At 30.5% G+C, this 23443-nt stretch overlaps 1 protein-coding gene across 1 annotated transcript; it reads left to right on the forward strand.

Moving 5' to 3' along the window:
• The first annotated feature begins 1966 nt into the window (after positions 1-1966).
• On the forward strand, positions 1967-5454 carry LOC129310520 (uncharacterized). Its single transcript, XM_054952378.1, has 8 exons — positions 1967-2149; positions 2310-2587; positions 3537-3608; positions 4045-4112; positions 4253-4409; positions 4669-4749; positions 4858-4947; positions 5153-5454. The coding sequence occupies exons 2-8, from the start codon at positions 2321-2323 to the stop codon at positions 5273-5275; spliced, it is 858 nt and encodes a 285-aa protein (XP_054808353.1). The 5' UTR covers positions 1967-2149; positions 2310-2320; the 3' UTR covers positions 5276-5454.
• The last annotated feature ends 17989 nt before the right edge of the window (positions 5455-23443 follow it).

The raw sequence follows: 23443 nt of genomic DNA on the forward strand, positions 1-23443 counted from the left end.
TAGATAATTACTATTTTCTGATTCTAAATATAAAATCTAGATAATTAATTTATAGATATCAAGAAAATTAGTTATTTTTGTAAAAATATTATTTTTAAAGGGTTAAAATACAATTTAAATCCTAAACTGTAGGTTCAGGAATTATTTGAATCTTAAATTTTTAAAAGGTATTTTCTCTATCTCAAATTATAAAATATTTTTAAATAAAATCTCATACACTAATGAAGTTCATTAAATACATTTTACATCTTTATTTTTAAAAAAAAATATAAACTTTTAAAAATACCTTTCATTTAATACTCTATTAATAAAAGAATATTGAAAATAGAAAATACATAGGAAGGGTAATATTGAAAAATTTTTATTAATAAAAGCTTATTTTCATCAAAGTTTCTTATATTTTAGGACTCTGAATTTTTCCTAAAAGTATCTTATAACTTAGGATAGAGGAAGTATATTCTAAACTTTAAATAATTAAAGTTAGGACAATTTTAACCCGCTGTTAAATTTGAACAAACTTCCATCAGTTTTTTAAAAAGTGGGGTTTAATGAATAATTTTTACCAAATTTTATTGTCTCTCTCTCATACACTCATTGAAAAAAATCACATATTAGACCCTAGTTTTTAAATAAATTGACAAATATTTGTTCAAATTTAACGGTGAAGGTGAAATATTTCAAAATATTTCAGGTGAAATATTATATCTTTAAATTGTTTAGGGTTTAAAATGTATCGTTTAAAAGTTTAAAGTTCAAATCTCCCTTAGACATATTGTTTAAGGTTTAAATTTCATATTAACTCTTTAAAAAACAATATTTTTAACAAAATAACTAATTTTCTTAATATCTATAAATTAATTATCTAGATTTTATATTTAGAATCAAAAACAAACAATTACTTTTATAAGTCTAAAACATTTAGTTAGCAATAGAGTCGGGAAACGGGTGGACCTGGTCTATATAGGCCCGACCGTTATAGGCCCAGCCCTTATAGACCTAAGCTTGAAAGCCCGATTATCCCAATTTCATTCAAAAATTGAGGTCCGGCTTTTATTCAAAGGGCTCAGAGTCGAGCCCATAAGCCCATTTACAAAAAAATAAAATAAAATTTAACTTTTTAATTTACTTAGAGTATTTTAGAATTCAAGATACATCAAACTAAAGTCTCACATAATTTAAAAAATAAACTCAAGATTTAGAAGTATAAATAAGATAAAGACAAAAGTCATCATCAATGTTAATTAAGATCTTCCTCATCATCATCTACAAATAAAATGTTATTTCCAACTTTGTCATAGGTCTAAAAGTGAGAGAGTGAGAGACCGAGTATGAGTGTACTGCATACAGTTTTTTTGGGAATTGAAAGTCCTACACCAATTCGACCATTCTTCAAAATCCAACATAGAAAAAAAAAAAAAGTTAAATGAGTTTGACAGGCCGCCCGAGCCCGAGCCTTTTTTTTAGGGTTTAATAGGGCCGGGTTTCAAAGCCCGGTTATCCTAAAAAATATTAAATTTTCAAATCCAAATCTTTATTAAAACCGGTTTAAACGAGCGGTCCATCAAGCTCGACTTTTATTTTCAACTCTAATAAGCAATTATATAAACTTATCCTTTTTTTTTCTATTTTAAACAAAGGGGTAGGCAACAAAATATCATCTGGTTTGCATTTCATTCTCGTAACATTACTTCATTCAAGTTCAATGTCAATATAGAATTTTTCGTAAAACAATAATACAATCGCTCATTTTAATAATAATTAAATAAAGCATCAGGCGTGCTTGGCCCACTGGCCGTTGTCAAATTCTATTATCTTCTGAGAAATTTGTCCGGATATGTGGGCCCCAACCCGACAAAGGAGAACGGGTCGTTCACGCGGCAACCCCGTCTCAGAATTACCAAAAAGTCCTTTTCTGCCTTCGATGAAGCCGATGCCGCGCGTCCCTATAAGAACAAACAATCTTTGTATTTCTCTCCTACTTACATCGGGCACGAAATCGGTGAAAAAATAATTATAATAATAAAAATTAAAAATTATCGGCGACGAAATCGGTGAAGCATTCACTGATTGCATTCGTGTTTTTCCCCTTTTTGTGCGATCGAGGCCTCGCTAGCTGCACGCAATTGCATCTATAATTACCATTTTTCAGGTGAGATTTTCTATCGGATTCCCTCATTTTCTTGGGAATTTTACGATCCTCTGTCCCCTGATCATTTCAGGGGTTTCGTTTTGGAATAAGTTTGGGTTTTGATTTTGTTGCTTAGGGTTAATCAGGATTCTGTATCTGACTCTGATTCTTCTTTCTTTAGATTAAGGATCAATGAGCGATCATCTGGTTGTGTGTGTTGACCGTCTTCTACGGCCCGCGGCCGCTGACCCGGTCTCTCATCCGGCTGAGGTCCCGTCTGCGGATGTGGCGGGATCTTCTGGTTCTGCCCCGGTGGTGGATGATGAGACGAGGTCTGAACATGATGAGGATTGTAATGAGGATGAGCCACTTATCCAGATGGCTGAGTGTCGCATTTGTCAAGAGGAGGATGGCATTAAGAATCTGGAGACTCCTTGTGCATGCAGCGGCAGTCTGAAGGTATATCTGCCGCTCCTTTTAGCTGTATTCGTTGAATTTCAAGTGTATTATTAGGGTTTTGTTCTCGTTAGTTATGAAGCCTTATTTTAAATTAGAGAATGTGAGATACATTGGGTGGTTTGGCTAAGGAAAAGATGTCTGATTTTGTACCTGAATTTGCGGGAAACAATGGATTAATGTAGGACGGAGAGAAAAGAATTGCCTCATTGGGTAAATACGTAGGCTGAATTTGAAATTCATGGGAAAGCCAAAGATTAATTTTTACGCTTCATTTCTGTGGTTTAACTTTCCTCCAAAAAAGAAAACAGGCGATGCTCTCATAAAAAGTACACACCAACCGGGTCTAATTGCTATTTAGTGCAGTTCTGCCATTTTATCTCTCAGAATCATTACTAATTATAATCATTGCTCCACTGTATTTGCCTGGATAGAAGGGTTAAAAGTTTATACTAATGCACTCTTGGTGTTTCTATGTGCTGTCTTGTTCATGTTATGAAATATTCTAGCCGGCTAGCCCTTCACTTTTGCTTTCTTACCGACCCTGACCTGCTTAAGACATATAAATTGACATTTGGCAATACCTTGAGATCTGTCTTTGATTTAGAACAAAGTTCTACAGTATTTTTTTTTTTTTTTTGCAAAAGTTTCTTTTATTCAAGCCCAGAGAATTGTTTCCCTGCATTTAACTAAATCGTATGCGCAGTGTAATGATTAATACCAAGCTTCATTTTGATGCTGAGAAATACAAAACAAGAAAGACTATCATTGTGCTTTTATCTACGTGAAGGGAATGTAATAAAAGCCAGGGTGAAGTAGCAAGTAATATTGGTGTTCAGTTTTTGCATCTCTATTTTATTCATTGCACCAATGTAATAAAGTGGTTGATTTTTTTTTTTTAGTTTCTTTTTATTTGATATAAAGTAAGTGATCATTGGAATTCCTTGTACAGTTTGCTCACAGAAAGTGCGTTCAACATTGGTGCAATGAAAAGGGAGATATAATTTGTGAGATATGTCATCAGGTACGTTTCCTTCTAATTTTTTTTTTTTTAAATGTCAAAATCATGTCATTCATGGAATGCTGTGATGACGGTAGACTATGATACTAGTGGTTGTCTGTGGAAATTTCTTGAACATTTGAAGAAAAATAAACGAAGTTATCTGGATGGAAAGGAAACTTACCTGTAGGAATTCATTTGTCATGTCTTAGAAGAAAAATTAAACAAGGGGAATGGTAAACGAAGTTATCTAGATGAGATGCTTCAGCTACGTAGTCCTTTTCATCTTCTGGATTATGCGATGACTTTATAGGAATATAGGTAACTGCTATCTAGGGAGCCTCTGATGCTCCTTTTTTTCTAACGTCTGGATATGCCTGTGTGATTTGACAAATAATTCCAATTATTTAAAGCTATGCTTAGTTTTGATGATTTTTTTTTATCTCTTTGCAATTTTCAGCCTTATCAGCCTGGTTATACTGCCCCACCACCTCGCCCTCAACCTGAAGAAACTACAATTGATATAGGGTAAGCTGAAGTTTCTACATTATATATAGCATTTAATTGATTATGTTAATTCTATGTGTTGAGTATTATCTATTGCAAGTTTTATAGAGATGTTTGCTCGGAACTCTTGTGTAACATTTTATATCTGGCTGTTTTAATAGTGGGGGCTGGACAATCTCTGGCGCACCTTTGGATTTGCGTGATCCTCGACTGTTGGCAATTGCTGAGGCAGAACGCCAATACTTGGAAGCTGAATATGATGACTATGCTGCTTCTAATGCCAGTGGAGCTGCTTTTTGCCGCTCAGCTGCTCTAATTGTAAGGCATTAAACCTTGAATTCCTTTCTAAGTAGTCAGTCATATATGCATGTTGCTAGACACTCAATATCAACGGTTATGAATGTTACCATTTCATGTATATTTGAGGTTTTGATATTAGTAATTGCTTTGAACTTGTGACTTTAAAGCTGCTCGTATACACCACTCAATCATTCACATATTAATTGTACACATTTTATATGTCAGTATGATGTCCGTTGAATGTGATTCTAAGTACAATCTATTCCATTTGGTGCAGCTAATGGCTCTTTTACTCCTGCGGCATGCACTTTCAGTTACAGATTCTGATGCTGATGAGGATCCATCTACTTTTTTTTCCGTAAGTCATTAGTTCCTTCTGGCTTAGCGGTTTATATTGCTGCAGCAGAACTGATTCAAAGTAGCACTCCCTGTTGAATCAATCTAACTAATTCACCAATTTCTGCAGCTTTTCTTGCTTAGAGCAGCCGGATTTCTTTTACCTTGCTATATCATGGCTTGGGCAATCAGTATTTTGCAACGTCGGCGACAAAGACAAGTGAGTTTCGGATTCACCTCCGAGCAACTCTCAGTGACAATGCTATTCCATGACAAGTGTTAATTTTACTGCCTGCTATTTTTTTGTTCATATATCTTGGTGTTCATGGTTATCTTGACTTTGTCTGGGGGCCTGCTTTACGCATGCTGTTCGATTACTTGAATGTTTTAGGAATCTCTTAACATTTCATGATATTGTGGAACAGGAGGCGGCAGCATTGGCAGCGACCCAAGTTGCTTTTGTATTACAATCGGGACAGCGCAGGGGGCTGCAGTTTGCCATAGCACCAGCGGGACCCACACTGAATCCACAACAGGAGCATGTGTAGTCTGTTTGTTTTGAATTGGTGGTTTTATGACTATGCATGTGCCATTTCTTTTTGGAATGCGATACTGTTGATTTCTCAGCTTTATTGTAATTTGTACATACCTTAGATTGAATGGCTCCAGGGCTCTCGATATCGTGGATTGCCCTGCCGTCGGTTCATGTACCTGTCCTGATTGATTATTCCTCTGGTTCCCCCCCCAGTCATCAAAATCCCCAAAAAGAAAAAAAAAAGAAAAAAAGGAAAAATTTGTTGGCATTTGAGATTCACTCTTATTTCTATTTTTAGTTTTTTTTTTGGTTAAATTAAACTAGAACAACCCTTATGCATTGCAACGGGGGTTTGACTTTAATGTGATAAGGTAAGAAAAAATTTGAAAACATTTACGGAACCTACTGTCTAGACGAAGACAACGGTGTGTCTGACTTTAATATGTCTCGTGTTCATTGATTTTCTTGGGTCCTCTCTATGAGACCCGCTATTCATTGTCCAAGATGAATTGTCGGTTTCTATGTTGGGTGGATCAAGCGGCAGGCCCGTTATCCATTCAGAAGAGTTCAGCATTGTGTCTCTACAAAGCCTAAGTCTGGACAATCTGGAATTGAACGTATAATTCGGATGTATTATTTATTATATTAAAATATTGTACATGAATTGGTGATATTTATGGCTTAGTGGCACGTAAACTCCCTTATAAGTGAGAAGTCACGGGTTTCATCTTCTTGTAATAGTATGAGGCTGTTAGTGTTTGTTCCACCAAATAAAAAAATATTGTATGAATTGCAGATTTTGAAATTTACAATGCTGCTTCAAAGGTGATTCTTCCTGAAACTCGATTGCAGATTTAAGAACCTGCAATGCAGGTTTAATGTTGATCCTTCCTATAAATTATTCCATCGTTTTGGTCCTTATACCCAATTTCGCTGAAGATTATTAGTATAACTAGAATGCAGAAATGAAAGTTAAGTTATTAACAAAGTTCTATGGCTAACTTCAATATTATTTCGCCTATCAGATTAGAGACAAGCAAGGACATCGCAGAGACTTCAAGAACACGGAACACTGTATATAATCAATCAAACACAATCAAGATGAACAAAGCTAGTGTCATGTTATGATTGATTAAAACCAAAATTTTGAGCACATCATCCATAAAAGACTTTACCATGTAAAAACTTCACTCACTGTGCAACTTGATCATAGATTCATATAGTTTAGTTTATGAAGATCATGTTATGCAAATTCAGAAGGTTCAATTTTTAGATCCAGCCACTGACAACGGATTAATAAGGAACTGAACGATAGGGACCCATGTGGGGTCTTGAAGAAAAATGAGGGCGTGATTGGATTTATTTATTTATTTATTTATTGGTTTGGAAGAAAGCAGATAACTGAAATAAGAATATATTCTGAGATAGTTTGGGAATGATTATGAAGGCATGTTGTCCAATTTTAAAAACCATTGAGAGGAATGAAGCATCTCACTTTACCTTGTAATGTTTTGGTGACATTCTCTTTGCAGCTACAACTTTTGTCTTTCCTTTGCAAAGACTAAATAGGGACCTCTCAGTTTCATAAAAACATTGGTCCCCCACCCCCACTAACCCAAAAAAAATAATAATAATAATATATTGTCTTCGCATTCTTTCTGCTCTTTTTAAAGTTTGTTAATGGTAGGGCAAAAAATATAAATACTACATGCATAGAATCTACTTGAGTAATAAGTTCCATTTGACTTATATGTTAATGTTAGACCACTATATTTTTAACAAAATTTAATAAAAATAGGAAAAAAAAAAAGGAAATGAAGATGTGAATCTGCAGAATTTAATCCTAAACTTTCAATTGAGCATGGTCGTGTAATCAACATTGAGAAATGGTTAAGAACAATTTAAGTGTTTATTGCAAAATTATCAATTAATTTAAGTCTTATCATAAATTCACCCAAAAAAAGTCTTATCTAAGTGTACACGGCTAAGCTGGATTGAACATTTCAGTGTCATATTGAACAGAACCAAAATGGATCTAGTTGGATCTTGATTCAATTTCTACTTAGCTAATAATTTACCAGGCTGTATTATATTTCAACCATTTCATGGATTAAAAAAGAAAGAAAGAAATACAGCATCTAAGCAACTGGACAAAAAATAACGAAAAAACAAAGCATCAGCCTCTTCAAAGACTACAGGGGATTAATTAACAATTACAAGACTGTTTTTTTTTTTTTTGGCTGCTTTATGTTCTTTTAGTTGCTTTTTCTATTCTTCTTTTTCTCTCTTTTCTTTTCTTTTTTCTTTTTTCCTTTTTTCCCCCTTCCCCGTGTTGGCATTATAGTGAGTCCGGGTCATTCCATTTCCACCAAGACCATTAGGTTAAGCTAAGGCCTTGTTTGTTTGGAAACAAATTTACAAAGGGCTCACTACTTTAAGACCAGACTAGACAATCAAGAAAGCCATGATTTGCAAGGCTTTTACCTTAGCTTTTTTTTTTTTTTTGGTCATTCAAAATTTTAAATCACAGCAAGTGGGTTCCGCCATTAACATTTAACAGGGCTTCAGATGCTTAGGGTCACATAGTTTGCATCAGAAAACAAACGTATGAAACAGTACATTAATATTGAGAAAGTGCATGCCGTACCACATATCTTCTTGCATTAATAAGGTCCCACAAGCTTGATTTTTCTTCCATTTCCTAATTAGGCAAAGTGACTAAATTGAACCTGAAACGTTTCTGAAAGGATTACATTATACCCCACCACCTCCAATTGAAGCCACTATGAAACTTTGGGATCAGCAAAAGTACTGAACTCCTGAGAATGATAGGGGAGTTAACAAGTAGAGAGATTTTATTTTTCTTTTTAAAATCAAAGTTCTCAATAATGTTATATAAAATTATCATTGATTCTGTTCAAAATCATAATTTAATCTTTTCGGTGATATAAAAATGTTTTCGGTTTACAACTTTAGAGAATGGGAATGAGATAATTCTAATAAGTATCAGTAATATCTTTATGGTACAACTACTAGCTTTGATTCTTTCACATAATGCAGAATTTTAAGTTCTTGAGGCCTATCTCTAATACTTTGAGTCTAAAGAGTCTCTATTTGTTCTTTTTTCTTTTCCTTCAAAAAGTTATTTGAAAAATTAATCATTTAATTAAAATATTATTAAATTATTAATAAATAGAAAATAAAATTATTAAAAAATAAAGTAATTATTAAAGCTCAATGACTAATGTTTTAAATGATTAAAACTATAAAAAATGAGTTGCATTAAATTAAAGTTTAAGAATTGAGTTGTCATTAAGTCAAGCTATACATGTTGAATTATATTAAATTAAAATTTAGGAAGTAAATTATGATGGGGTCAAAAGTATAAGAACTAATTATTCATTGAATGTTTCACATTCTTTAAAGCGACTTCATATAAGAATCAGTATGAATCTCTCTCTCTCTCTACACCTCAAATGATGTGAATTTCAGAAGATTGGAATGTCAGGCAAATCCCAGGCAAATATTACGCAATCTAATAAGCATAAACAAACAAACCTAAGGAAGAAGATTGGAATGTACAACTACAAGGAAATGCCTGGTATGTTTTAGGCAAAAGAATGCGAGTGAACAGCTATTCAAAGAGAGAATGAAAGAATATTCCATTGAGGCATGAGCCTTGCTAGCTACAAGGCATAAATGAAAACCCTCAAAAGGAAGTCTCAAATCTTAAGAGAACAACAGAAAGCAACCAGTCATCTAACCCTTTCACTTTAATTGGAAGATAAAAAAGGCAAAGAACGAGCACGTAAATTTTCCCCCAAGATATTGTTTTATCACTTGGACCATGACCAGTCATCCTTCTTCCCAAAACACCATGTCAGCCTGTTGTGATAATAAAGCGAGGAATTTATGCTTTCCACAGTTCCTACTTGCATGTGATTTTAACTTAAAAAAAAAAAAAAAACAACCACCCAAACCACACAGAGAGAGAGAGAGAGAGAGAGAGAGAATTAGAGTTCCATCTTAAAGTAAAACAAAGCATAAAGATACTCATTGAGCCAAAGAAATCAAGTACTGCTAATTTTGTTGCCTGGGGAAGAGAGCTTGGAATTCTAAAGAACAGGAAGATCATAAAACAGAATAAAGCAACATTTTGTTTCTTTCTCCATTTATTCTTTATATGTCTTGCTTGCTTCCTACTGTAGCAACCCCTTTCTTCTGAGTGGCGCGTTGTTGTTGTCTTCCCTCTTCATCTTAATTAAAAGTAACTAAAACTCCCTTTCCTTAATAACAAAGAAAACAGAAATTACCGACTTAACCCCCAACACTAATTCTTATATGTAATATAGTCTTTGCATAAGCAAACATTAAAACTGTCGTTTTCATAATCCCTACCTATGCCGAGGTTAAGATGTAAAACTTTATTTATTGTATGCAGACAAATGCTGAGGACAAAGATGTCCTGACAAACTTGTAGTGTGATATGACTATATTTATTGACAACTAAGAATGCAACAGCTACATGTACATACATTGGCAAGCATAATGGTATGATGTGGCATTTCTCCCAAGAGTTTTATCAGAAGACAAAAGAAAGCATATGACGAAGAAGTGAGGGAACAAATGAAAAAAGATACTTGGCTTCTCAAGGGTATTGTTCCAAACCCCTTTATTCATCCTTGTCAGATTCTTCAATAACAGCCTTAATTTGTATTAGGTTGTAGGCTCATGATTCAGGGTGAATCTTAAATTCCTGTAGGCCCTACCTGCTTTAAGCTTTAAAAACCCCTTCAAATCCAACAATGCATACATAACAAAGCTTATATCTACAGGGATGGACCATAAGAATACGCGGAGACTGCGACAGCAGAACTAGTCCTCCTATTTTAAACAGGAAGAGAAGATATCTTCCTATTCCTTACTTGCAGTTTCAGTCCAGAGAAAATGGTGTTTACCTCTTATAGAGTCCTTGTTCTTCTTCTTCTTTGTGTTGGGTTATTGTCAGTTCAACCAGAGAAAGTATTATGCCTGAGAAAGCTTGTGCATCCACTTGGACAGATCCAAGATCGCAGGATAATGCTGCAGAATCAGCCGACCCTGAAAGCTACAAGCATGGAAGTAATGAACACAAAGAAGAAGAAGAAGTCGGCAAATGCTGAAAACAGGATTGATCCAAATCAGTCAAGCAAAAGAAGAGTGCGAAGAGGATCAGATCCTATCCACAATAGATGTTAACATGCCAACGTCTTTCTGTGACAATGAAAGAAAGCAACACGAAGCTAACATCTAAGAGAGGGAGGAAAGATACATGGACATATTCAGAAATGCAGATGAGGCTAGAAATGTAGCAAACTGTACCTGCTTTCTCAGGAAAGCTTCATGCCGGTTGGTTGGTTATTTCTGTTCTTATTGTTCAATCTGGTTTGAGATTTTTGCCTTAGATATGTATAGTGAAGCTATTAGAGAAGTCCTTTAGAAACGAATTCAGAGAGCCACCATCATCTGTGCATTGCCAACTGAGGATGGTTAAAAAAGCAGAAAACACAGTATAGATGATGGTGCTGGCTCCGAGAAAGGAAAATGATCTCTTCTACTCGTCCGGAAAGAATATAGTGAAATTCTTTTGTAATCATCCAGCTCTTTTGAAAGTATTTCAAGTCTGATGTCCTTGGTTACTCGTTTTCTTTTCTCATCATGGAAAAGCAATTTTGAATTTCAAATTCTGTGCAGTCTTTGTTTTCCATTTCTTCTGCTTCTCAGGGTGTAAATGTAGTGGTAAGAAGAAAGAAGGATTCATTCTGGAAAACAGGAAAGATAACAGTAACCTCAGCAAATAAAATCAGATAACTCTGTCTCTAGCATGAGACAGAACATGTGACATATCCAAAGTACGCTGTTAATTATCTACCCATATTTTTCATATATTTATTCTTTCTTGTTATCTGCTAAGACTTGAGAAAAACTTTATATCAAGATTATTTGTTTGAATTTTTAAATTGAGCTTTTTCAAGGAATATATAAGTATTTTTTATACTATATTTTGACCCAAAAGTATATCATGTTAGGTTTAATGCATGCATCACTTGTATACTCTTCTTCCACTACAATTTCATTCAACTTGTGATTTATTTTCACTTTTTACTGATGCTTGATTTTCAAGAAATGCTTCTAGTTTGGTTAAAATCATATAATTCATGTAAACAATCCTATTTCATAAAATAAGACTTATTATTGCTGCTATTTAAAAAAAAATCCAAATGTAGATGAAAAGATTATTGAAATAGCATATAAAATCCTACATAAACTCATCCCTTCAGCAAGCAAGAAATCATCATGATGAGAGGCTCTGTGATATGCTGGAAACAGTAAGAACAACAAAATGAAAGTTAATATCCTTTCCCTTTAAGTCTAAACCAAAATGGCAAAATTCATTTGATGGGGCAAGAATAAAATGAACTGCTGGGATTCTCGAGAAACATTACGTGCGTGGCTTGATGGAAAATCATAAATCACGAGACTGGATAGTACGAGTCAAAAAGCAAAACATTGGGATTGGAGCATTGATCTGTCCATTCCAGAAAAAGAACAAGAGGAAGTTCAATCAAACTAGAAATTCTAAAACAAATATATGTTTCACCTGTTCATGCTGAAGAAAAATCTACCTAGAACCAGTCTTTTACTCCTTGTGGGCTCGTTCATATGGCGTATGTTTTGACTGATCATACTGTTCGGGCTAGGGAGGTCCCAGGTCACTTCTATTGTAACGAGACGTTATAAGTTGGATTCAACCCGCGACTTTTTAAAATCATAATTGCAGAAAAGTTTCATGCCATAAAGCCTCAGAGCCGTTAGTTCAACTAGACCATTGTTGATAATAATACTACATTTAATTATATATCATATTTATATCTTATCACTGTATTTATTTTTACCTATTTATCTAAAAATATTACGTGCACTTAATTTTATGAATAAAAAACTTTGAATTATCTTTTGTTCACAATTTTAAATTTAAATTCTTTTTCTGAATGAAATAAATTTAAATTCAGATATCAAATTAATATGCAAACTTGTTACTTTCTTTCATGGAAATATGGCTAATTCACATTAATATATAAAAGGTTTATTGTTAAAAATTTAAAAACTTATAAAAAATTTATTATTGATATACAATCATTAACAAATATAATAAGTCAGTCATAATACAAAATATAATAAATGTTGAATTGTTTGCTTTGTTTGATCATATAATATAGACTATATTTGCAAAAAACTCTAATAAATTTGGATAAAATAATATATATTAAGAGCATAAATATACATCTCAACAGTCACAAAGACATTATTTTCTATAATTCCAACAGTATAATGAGATCCGTAGGTGATTAGAGGAATCAAATCAACCCAAAGATCCAAAATATTCTGTGGATGCAAACAAGGAATTAAAATAGGTAAGACTGGAAAAATAATACAAGATAAATTGATTTTACATCAGGTTTACATCTTATCTCTGTGTATTTATTGTTTTCCGTTTATCTAAAACTATTATTATAATTTTAATACTTGAATTATGAAAAAAAATGACAGAAAAATACCATTAAAATATATTAAAAAACAAAGAGATCCCGGGAAATGTCATATTTCTTTTCAAGTTTTTATAGATCTATCTAACATTAATAATTAATAATTTTTAATGAAATGACTAAAATATTTTCAATTTAAAATAAAAATAAATATTAATAACTATATTAATTTAAGTAATAATTATTTTTTTGACAATGATTGAAATGAAACAAACAATTACAACTTTTTTACTATAAATTTCCTGAATCACTGAAATTCAAGTGTTATAAATATTTGTGATTATTTTAATTAAAACAATGATCATTTTTTTTTAACAAGAATTAGAATAAAATAAATAATTATAACTTTCTCGTTAAAATTTTTTTATTCAGTGAAGTTGTAATTTGCACAAGAAAAATTGTTATTACTTGTTTCATTTCATTTATTGTCAGAAAAAATAATCATTACATAAATTAAAGTAATCACTAATATTTATTTTTTTTATTTTAAATTGAGAGTATTTTAGTTATTTTATAAAAATATTGATGTCAAAAAAGTTTTTAAAAACTTGAAAAGAATTTATAGTATTTTATAAAATATCATTATCATTTGTATATTTTAGAGAAATTTCTCTGTCATTTTCTCTTAGAATTATTTGTTTTTAGAATTTTAAATTTAAATTCAAATTCAAAGATTATTTTTATGTTTAAGTTCGTTACCTTCAATTTCTGGGGCCTGAAATAAATAAATGGTGAAACCCCATTTTGATTTTCTACTTCGTCTCCCTCCTACACTATACACCTTCATAACTTCCATAACGCCTTGGATCAGATAAGGCGATTCATCACACTGAGCAACCATGGAAGCTTCCTGAAGACTTAATGCTGGAAATCCTTCAACGCTGGTCCGTGAAATCTCTGGCCCGTCTCAAGTGTCTGTCCAGGTCATGGTTCTCTCTGATCTCCGATCCCAATTTCGCTGAACTCCATTTCAAAGGATCCAAACACACCCATCGCTCCCTTTACACCAATCGTAGATGGGACATCAACGCACCCATTAAAGACGATTCCGCCGATGTACCGTTCAGTTTTCCCTTTTCCATCCCAATCATAGTCACATGTGATGCTGCCATGGGCTTGCCGAGGGTTTTTGCTGCTCTCACTCCTCTGGGAAAAGATACTGTTGCTCTGGAATCCCTACAACGGTGTCTTCAAACAGATCTCTGCATCTCTCCGGCAGAAATCTTTAACTCCTTGCGGCTTTGGTTGCGATGAAGGAGCGATGTTTACGTGGTTGTGGTCGTATCTTGCGTCGATGATGAACCCGCTCATTTTCGTTTCCTCGCTTATGAATCTCTTGTAGTTAATCTGGCCGTCGATGATTTCAAATTCAAGATTCAATGGAGTCCTGCCAGTCATTTATCGAACGGCGCTCTTCATTGGTTAGTTCGGAATCTGAAATCAGGGAATCCAGAACATCGCGTTGGATATAACGACGAGGAATTTCCGAGAGAAGGTTCCGTTGCTGGATGGCTTTCCGTTTGAATTCGGCACTCTCTGAGTACTTGGGATGTCTGAGTCTGAGTGATAACAGCCCGATTAAGATCAAGACGTGGGTGATGAGAGAACATGGAGTGAAATCGTCTTGGACGAAACTGAACATCTCTGCGTCTCGTTATGGCAAGGATGTGCTTAACTGAAGATGGTCACCTGGTTACAAAAGATGAAGACGACGGAATAACGAAATGGAGTCTGGATGGTAGAGACCTACTAGGCCATCGTTGTGTGTCTCTGTTGGCCTGGAAATACATACACTGAAATTTTGCTTACCCTTCCATCTGATTTGGAAAAGACTGGTGATGGTAAGACGGTAACCCACCTGAAGAGTAATAAGGTCTAAATGTCAGTTCAATTGCAATATAATTCTTTATGTTTATATTAAATTACAATATTAAATTATTTATATTCGTATTAAATTATAAAAATTATCAATAATTTATAATTGATATTAATAAATTAATAATAAAATTAATGTAAATAATTAATATTTAAGTCTTATATAATTATTAATATGTTAAGTCATATAATTTGAAAATTTATATTGATAAATTATTAAGTGAAATAAATGTAGATGAAAAATATGGATCATTGGTGTGTATTTTAGGGGTAAATCAGATTAATGTGAGATTCATCATTTTTTTTTTCCGTATTAGTCAATTGACTTATTGCATGATGACAGGTTACACTGAGGAATTTAATAAATTTGAACTTGCCAGGAACAAGATCACCCAAATGGTTTTCAGGGCAAACTGTAAGCTTTTCAAAGCCCATAAACCGTGAACTAACAGGTGTAATTACAGGCATCATTCTTTCAGTCAAGCATGATATACCAAGTGAAGTGCGAGGTCTTCTATCTGGGGCAGTGGATATCAAACTAGATGTCCTTAAACTGGGCAAAAATAGATGTACTAGGATTGGACTTGCGTGGGTTGCCAACAACTAAAGAAGAACGCATACACCTTCGCAGGTACCCAGATTACCATCATCTCATGCCCTTCTTGCGAGATTAAAGAATTGTTAGAATACAATGATATAGAAAATTGTTTACTATATCATCTTTTTCAAGAAACATTTAACATTTTAAACTATTTAATGTAATATTTTATCTCTGAAGTAATTAAAATTTAACATTCTCTGCCCTAATGCTAATTATTCATAAAACATCTATTAAATAGTTAAACTATCTTCCTTCACATTATATCAATAGTTAACATTTATTATTTAATGTCAAGGTAGAAAATACTATCCTTTAATTAATTAAGGGATAAAAATACTATATTAAATAATTTCAACTTCTTGATGCTTTTTGAAAAATACTCTAAGAATAAAAATAAACTTTTTTATTTTAAATTCATCATACAATGTTATTCTCATGTCTTTGTAAAAAGAATATAATATAATGGAATACAATATATGTTAATTGACTTAGTCCAGCTATAAATTTCAATGCACGTTTTACTTTTTTTTTTTTTTTTTTTGTTCGGGCCTCTGCCTTTTTTTTTTTTTTTGAACATATCAAAGGTCTCCAGGCGGAAACTTTTTTCCCCCCTCTTCCCTTCTATTTTTTTTTTTCCACTACAAGTAATGCCCTATTCAATGTCTTGAGCAATATATATAAATAAACAGAAATTCAATGATGTGCGAACCATATTCAGTAGTTTTAATACTTATTAAGACTTAAAAAGAAAACGTAAAACTCCATGAATGTGAAAAAGAAAACGGAATGCAAAATTTACTAAAACTATAAACAATTATTTATCTATAAATGTAAAAGCACACACCAGACATATTTCAATGATACTCCTTCTATTTCAAATTCTAAAATAATTTGAGACACGACTGCATATATTCCAATAAGACATAATAATGGCAATTGATAAACTTATTTTTTTAAAAAATAAAATTATAAACTTTAAAAAATGCTCTCACACATTTGACCATTACGCTACAATATTATTTTTTTATCTCTTCATTTAAATGATAATATTAAAAAGTATTATTAATAAAATTTTATTTTTTTCAAATTGTATTATATTTTGAGACAATGAAATTCCTCCAAAATTATCTTATAAGTATTTATTAAAGAATCATAACAATAAAGCATCACATTTTTTATAAAAATTTAAGGAATTTATATAACTATTTAACTAAACCAATGAGATAATTTATTTCTGGTGAAGCACAATTTGTGTAAAGGGTAATAAAGCATCACATTTTTTTTTTTTAAGAAGTACTCCTATGGAACAATTATGATCAAGATGCTTTTTTAGACAAGAAATTTGGGATTTTTTTTCCTGCTAAGGGTAATAATTAATTGGCTGGCTCTTTTGGTCACTGAATCTAATTAGAACGTTTATTGTCATTTTAAATAAATATTTGATAGTATGATTTTTTTCAGTATGATTTTCTCTTTTAAAATTTTTATTTATACACTTTATTTGAAAAAAAAATATTTTTCTGTTGTAAACTACAAAAAATAATGATTTAATTTAAAAAAAAGTCAGAACTAAATAAATATTTGAATTTAACTTAGAAGTGCTTAGTTCAACTAGTTGAGAGAATTGAATTCATTCATCCTAAAGTCTTGAATTTCTTAAAACATGTAATCATATTAAATAAAAATGTTAAAAATATTCCTAAAATACTTGTGATGTTGTATTGCTTTCGTTGGAGGTAATGGTCTCACAGTCACACAACAAGGGTTCAAGTTAGCCTTAGTAGAAGGTGATAATATCTCAATTTTTTTAGGATAGATGATGACATGAAAAAAATTGAATTTTAGCAATATTGTAAATAAAGATCTGATTTTCACATTCACTCAATTTAAATGCACTGGTATTTCAAATAAAAAATCACTGCAAAAAAGTTGTTTTGACAAATCTAGAAAAGCAATGATGCTTCATCTTCATTTGCAGGTCTGCTTATTAGCATATTAGCAATAAAATGTAGTTATCTTTCCGGCGCAAGTTTCAGACACGAATTTTCCGATATTGAAACCTGGAAAACCTACAAATCAAAAGAATAATAAAATTAACCGAAATATATAGGAGGAATGACATTTAAATTCTGGATCATTTTATTCAAGTAAAGTTTTAACAAACTTTAAAATGTAAGATAAGTTCCCTAAATACATAACTAATATTTTCATATAATGCAATCTAATTTCAATTTTAAAATTGAAAAAATAAATTGTAAATTTAAAAAGATAAAATTAGAAATTCTTAAAAATTTAGTCACCACGATTTGTCTCCCAACATGATATTTTTGACATCTTATAACTTTGTCTGTCAAATTTATAATTTTTTCTCGTTCAATTTATAATTTATTTTCTCAATTTTTACAAGGAACACAAATTTTAATGATTAAATTTTAAAAAATCATTTCATTATTTAAATATTTTTAGGAATTTGCAACATTCATCCAAATTTGCAATTTAGGTCTTAAATTCGTAACTCACTATTTTAATTTTAACAGGAAACACAAATTTTAATAATTAAATTTAAAAAGGAACATGTCATTATTTAAATGCTTTTAGGAATTTGTTTATCTCTCAAATTTATAATTTCATTTTGTTGTATTTGCAACTCAATTTTTTAATTTTAAAATTAAAAATATATTACATCATATGAAAAGACTTATTAATAATTTAATTGACTCACTTTACATTTTTAAATTGTTGGGACTTTACTTGAATGACATGATCCATTTGGGACTTAGATGTCATTCCTTCAAATATACATTGAAGATATAAATAGCATGAGATTAAAAATGAGACAGGCCATATTTGAACAGGTCAAGTGATGGAATGTGAAATAATGATTAATTAAAATAATTAAAATTTATTTAAAATATTAAGATTATTCATTAGAGATATTTAAATAAAAAAATTTATCAATTAAAATTATAATTTATTATTTTATTTTATCGTTATTTTATGTATCAATATTTTTAAGATTAGATTTAAATTTAAATTTAAATTTAATATTTAAATTATTATTATTATTTTATTATTTTTAGATTTTTATAAATAGAGTTAAATTTTTATTTATATTTAATTTTAAGTATTATTGAATAAAATTTTTTAAAAGTTTTTAACTTTTATCCTCATTCTCCCCCACCCCCTCCTTTGGTTTCACATCAGGTGGTGTTTTAACAATTTATTGATTCAATTAGATGAAATTTTCATATTTGATAAGTATTGATGATGAATGATGATTTAGGGATAAATTTTAATTTGTTTCCTGAATTCTTGTTGTCGTGTGTTGTGCGTGCCTACGCGTGGTTGTGTGATTATGACACGAATATATATGGCAGAGTACTATTCAATGAATGGGAAGATTTGTTTTTGACCATTTGAATACTGACGAAGCCTGCAACATTGAAGCAAAAGCCAAAGTTTGTGGCTTGAACTACTCTCAGCCTCACAAACATGTATGCATGAGGTGGATGTGATTGAATTGTGATTAATTAAGTTTGAGTTGCGTTGCCTAATTCCAATCAATTACCCTCGTTTTGCTCATGACTTGTCTCTCATCAGTACCCTCACAAATCATGTCATCCTCCTGTGATGACAAGCTCACATTATTGTTCATAAATTAAGTCATTAAAATTTGTGTCTTTTGTGTGACAACACGGCATTAACGATATTATAAGCAATGTTTTCATAACATTAAATTGAATCGACGATTCATATAATTCGATCAGGTTGAATCAATAATTAAATTAATAATATAATAATTAAGTTAAAAAAATTATATATATAATAATTTAAAAATAAAAAATAAATATAAAATTATTACTTAACTTAAAAAAATTAAATATTTTAAATTTATCGTCACTTAATAAACTACATAATACAACATAATATTAAATTATTAAAAAAATTAATTATTTTAAAAAAAATAATAAAAAAGTTTAACATTTTCGGTTTTTAAAAATTGAATTCGATTCTTGGTCTAAAACAGCCTAACTTGGCTCAATCTTTAAAACATTTTTTACATATTGACCAAATCAGAATCTGGATTGGTCGATAGTCGGACCAATCTGACCATCCAATCCGATTTTAAAATCACTAATTACAAGTAGAGGTGTTCATTTTGTATCTATTGTAATTAATCCAATATTGTCCCAATCATATCACGATGGATATCATCCCATCTCAAATATTATATGTGTATATATACTTCTTCCATTAAAAAATATAATGTATTTTTTAAGGAGTTAGATATTCAAAAATGTAAGGCATTTTTAATTTTTTAAAGTATAATCATTATTTTTTTTTCAAAAGTGTCCTTATTAATAATGACTTTATACTTTTTGTAGAGTGTTTAATAGAGGTAAATATGGAAAAATAGGGTTAGTTGAAAAGTAGGTAATTATTTTATTGGAGGGTGAGATTCGGTTAAAAATGCCTTACTTTTTTTAACAGAGAGGGTACATATATATATTATTTTTATTTTAAAAATATACATTAAATATATTAATTATGTTAATATAATTTATTTTTATATTTATCTATTTAATAACTTTTATTTATATCGTATGTCTTGCTTTATTTTCGAAAGAGTAATTAGTTTAGCATATCTCAATTAAAATAGAAGAACAATAATTTAATACTGTGCTTGATTGACTTGTCGTTACTGTTCCTATAGCCTGGAGATCACTTGTAATTGTTATTATAATGTGTAGTTATGATTAATATAATTCAATAATTGATTTTAAATTATTGTGATTTATATACCTGTGTTCTTTTGCTTGTAAACTTAATAAATTATATGATTTAAAATTTAAATGAATGTTATTATCTAAATTTTTTTCTAACATTGTTTAAATTATCGAAACAGCAAGACCTCCTAATTTTATCTTGATTTTGCCTCAATTTCTAATAGGATGGGATAGGGATATCCTGATTCTCATCCCATCCCATAAACACCCTTAATTATAAAAAAAACACTTTCAATGTTTTTTGTGTGATGTAAATTGTCTTTATACATTTTTTGGTTGATGGATTATAGTTCAATAAGAAGATACATAAACATGCCAAATATATCATAATACATAGTGCATGCACACATACATACACTCCATCTCTTAAAAAATAGGGAGTATTTTTAATTAAATTACACCTTTAATAAATTAATTAATTATTTTTAAATTATTATCGCTTTTTTATATTTGTCTTAGTTTAATAGGATGTTCCATGTAAAGGTGAAGGGTTCAGTAATTTTTATATTAAAAATATTTTTTAACAAGTAACCTAAAAAAATGTCTTTTATGTTTTAAGAGACTGAGTATATGCTTTTCTCCATTTTTGTTCATCCTTAAATACAATTATACACATTGAACAATAATTAAAGTATCATCAAGCGTAGCCTACATTTTTTTAATTTTAAAACATTGTTGTATTTTCACTTTATACTGTTTATTTATTTTGAGGTTAAATTACACATTTTTTAATTGTAAAATTATGCACATATAATGTTTAATTTGTCCCGCCAACACAAGTTAATGATAAGAATTTAACACATAATTTATAAAATTATGAGTTTAAATTTTATTATTAATATGAGAACCTTATTATAAATAATTTATGAATATCTTTATACATGTTTTTTAAGTCTAGAGGCATATCTTATTTTTAGTGATTGATAACCTCTTGAACCTTATGTTGAAAATATCTCAATGAGCAATACAAAATGATCTAGAGAAAATATAAATCAATAATAAAATCTCGATTACTTTAAATTTAAAAAGATTTACAATCTATTAGATCTTTACAATTTTCAAAGAATGCACAGAAAATGGAGAGAATGAAAAAAAATGTATACACTTGTTAGTTATTGACTCATCGTATTATATGAGTAATGTCAATAACTATCTTAATAATTAATTAATTAACTAATCTCATTATCTTTCATTCAATCAATTAAAATATAAAAAATAAATAACTGCTGTAAAGTTACAGGTTAAGCATCACCCATGTAATTCACCTGTCACAATACATAATTCAATATCATAAATACAATCTATTAGAGGCTCAATATCTAATTAATACGCGCGCGCGCGTGTTTAAGTGTTCCAGCAGCTAACATAGCTAAACTTTTGGGAATTAAAAAAACGTGTTGTCCCAAAAAGAAAAGAAAGATTATGGGAAAGGACAAATAGTGGGTTGTTGCTAAATGCTTTAAGTGATTCAATCGTCGGTGAATGAACAGGACACCCTATATTTGGTTTAGCAAAGTGTGACTGTTTGTCTACTAATATCCCAATTAATTGCAAATCAATTCTGAAGTCAAAGTTTGATTCAATCAACCAACGTTATATATGTGATTGGATTGCCATCATCTTAAGGAACCCTGCTTCATAATTAAGACCGCTGTTTGGATTTGAAACTTCCATACCATACTTTCCTCCAATTATATGCAAAACATGACTCTTCTAAAGTTTGATTCCATGCATGCCCCTTTTTATCAACTAATACTGCTCAATTATTGATGTAAATATATACTAATTTTCAAGTCTTTTTTTATTCAAAAAGTTGCCCATTATAATACAAAGAAAAAAAAACTTATTTTTCATAACATATATTTCTGCTCATTTATATAATATCCATGCAATTTACTTTTTCAAAAAACATATTATTCTCGTTCTATTAGTAGCCTTTCTCCTTGCTATCCTGTTGTTGTTTATTATTCCTTTATTCGTGGCAAGGGCTGTGAACATTTTTAAGTTTGGAGCTCCATAACTCTGACTTTAGTGCATGCATTAATTAAATTCAATAATGAGAACAAATCTACTTTTCGGAAAAACCATATCTATCAGCAGCATGATGGATGGTGCCAATGAAAAAGAAGGAGAAAAAAAAAAAAAAACCCAAGAAAGCACTAAAAGCTTGTGCATGGCTTTGTCCTAAGTAATCATATATTCATTGCATTTGTCTCACAAACACGTGGCGGAGCATCAGCACTGTGTTTTTAAGTGGTTCCTAATCAAGATTTCCTTTTTTTTTTTTTTGTCCTTGTTAATTTGGTTTCATATTTCAAGCATTGTTGGCATCATAGTAGGGTGAACATTCGGTCAGTTCAATCAATTTATTTTTCATTTCTCTAAAATCAATTAATTGAATTAGATAAAAAATTTAGATCGAATTGAATTAAAATAAATAATTGAACCTAATTTTAATAGTTTGATTCGATCAGTTTATTCAATTTATGAGTTTTAATTTAGGTCTATAAAGTTTAATTGTTCATATATTATTCTATCCAATTTTTTTCTCTTAATGTTAAAGGTTCAACAAAAAAATAACAATCTTATATCATAATTCATGAGAAAATTAATAAAATTTAATACTATTACACTAAAAACTAAATTATAGAAATAAAAAATTAAAACATCACATTAAACAAAAAAAAATTACTACTATAAGTAGTAAAAAAGATATTTCTTACTCACTTAGATAAAAATTTATTCACATTTTAAAAATATAAAAAAAAGAATAATTCAATCAGTTCGGGTTGTTTAGTTTTAGAATTTTTAGATCAAATCTAATCAATCAACTAAAATTTTTTTAAAATAAAATCAAATCAAATTAAAAAATAAAATAAATAAAATTTGATTTGATTTGATTTGAGTTTTGATTTTGATTTAGTTTTGCTGAACCCTACAATACAGTGTATGTTTGTTAATTTGTCGTGACAAAAAAAAGCAATTACTCTATCAATTAGGGGCCATTTATAACCTGCTGGTGAGTTTAATTCAGATGTATATATAATCAAACAAATGAGACTTTTTTTTTTTTTCCTGGCCAGAAAAGACAAACGAGACGTAATCATAACATTTCCTTTCGTTGAGATGTTAAAAGTCATGGATAATAATTAACTCGGGGGAAACTAAATAGTGACATTTTTGTACATTAGCTTAATTAAATAGACCAATTGCGCTTCACAAATTTATGTCCATCATGTCTCTTTGTATTCCCTCCGTTTTAAAATTACAAATTTTAAGAAATATTTATCACGTTATTCTCAAATTACCTATTATAAAGTCCATATTTATTT

Source organism: Prosopis cineraria, unplaced genomic scaffold (genome assembly GCF_029017545.1).
Source record: "Prosopis cineraria cultivar Desert tree isolate PC_DT_omini unplaced genomic scaffold, ASM2901754v1 PC5, whole genome shotgun sequence".
Classification (NCBI taxonomy): Eukaryota; Viridiplantae; Streptophyta; class Magnoliopsida; order Fabales; family Fabaceae; genus Prosopis; species Prosopis cineraria.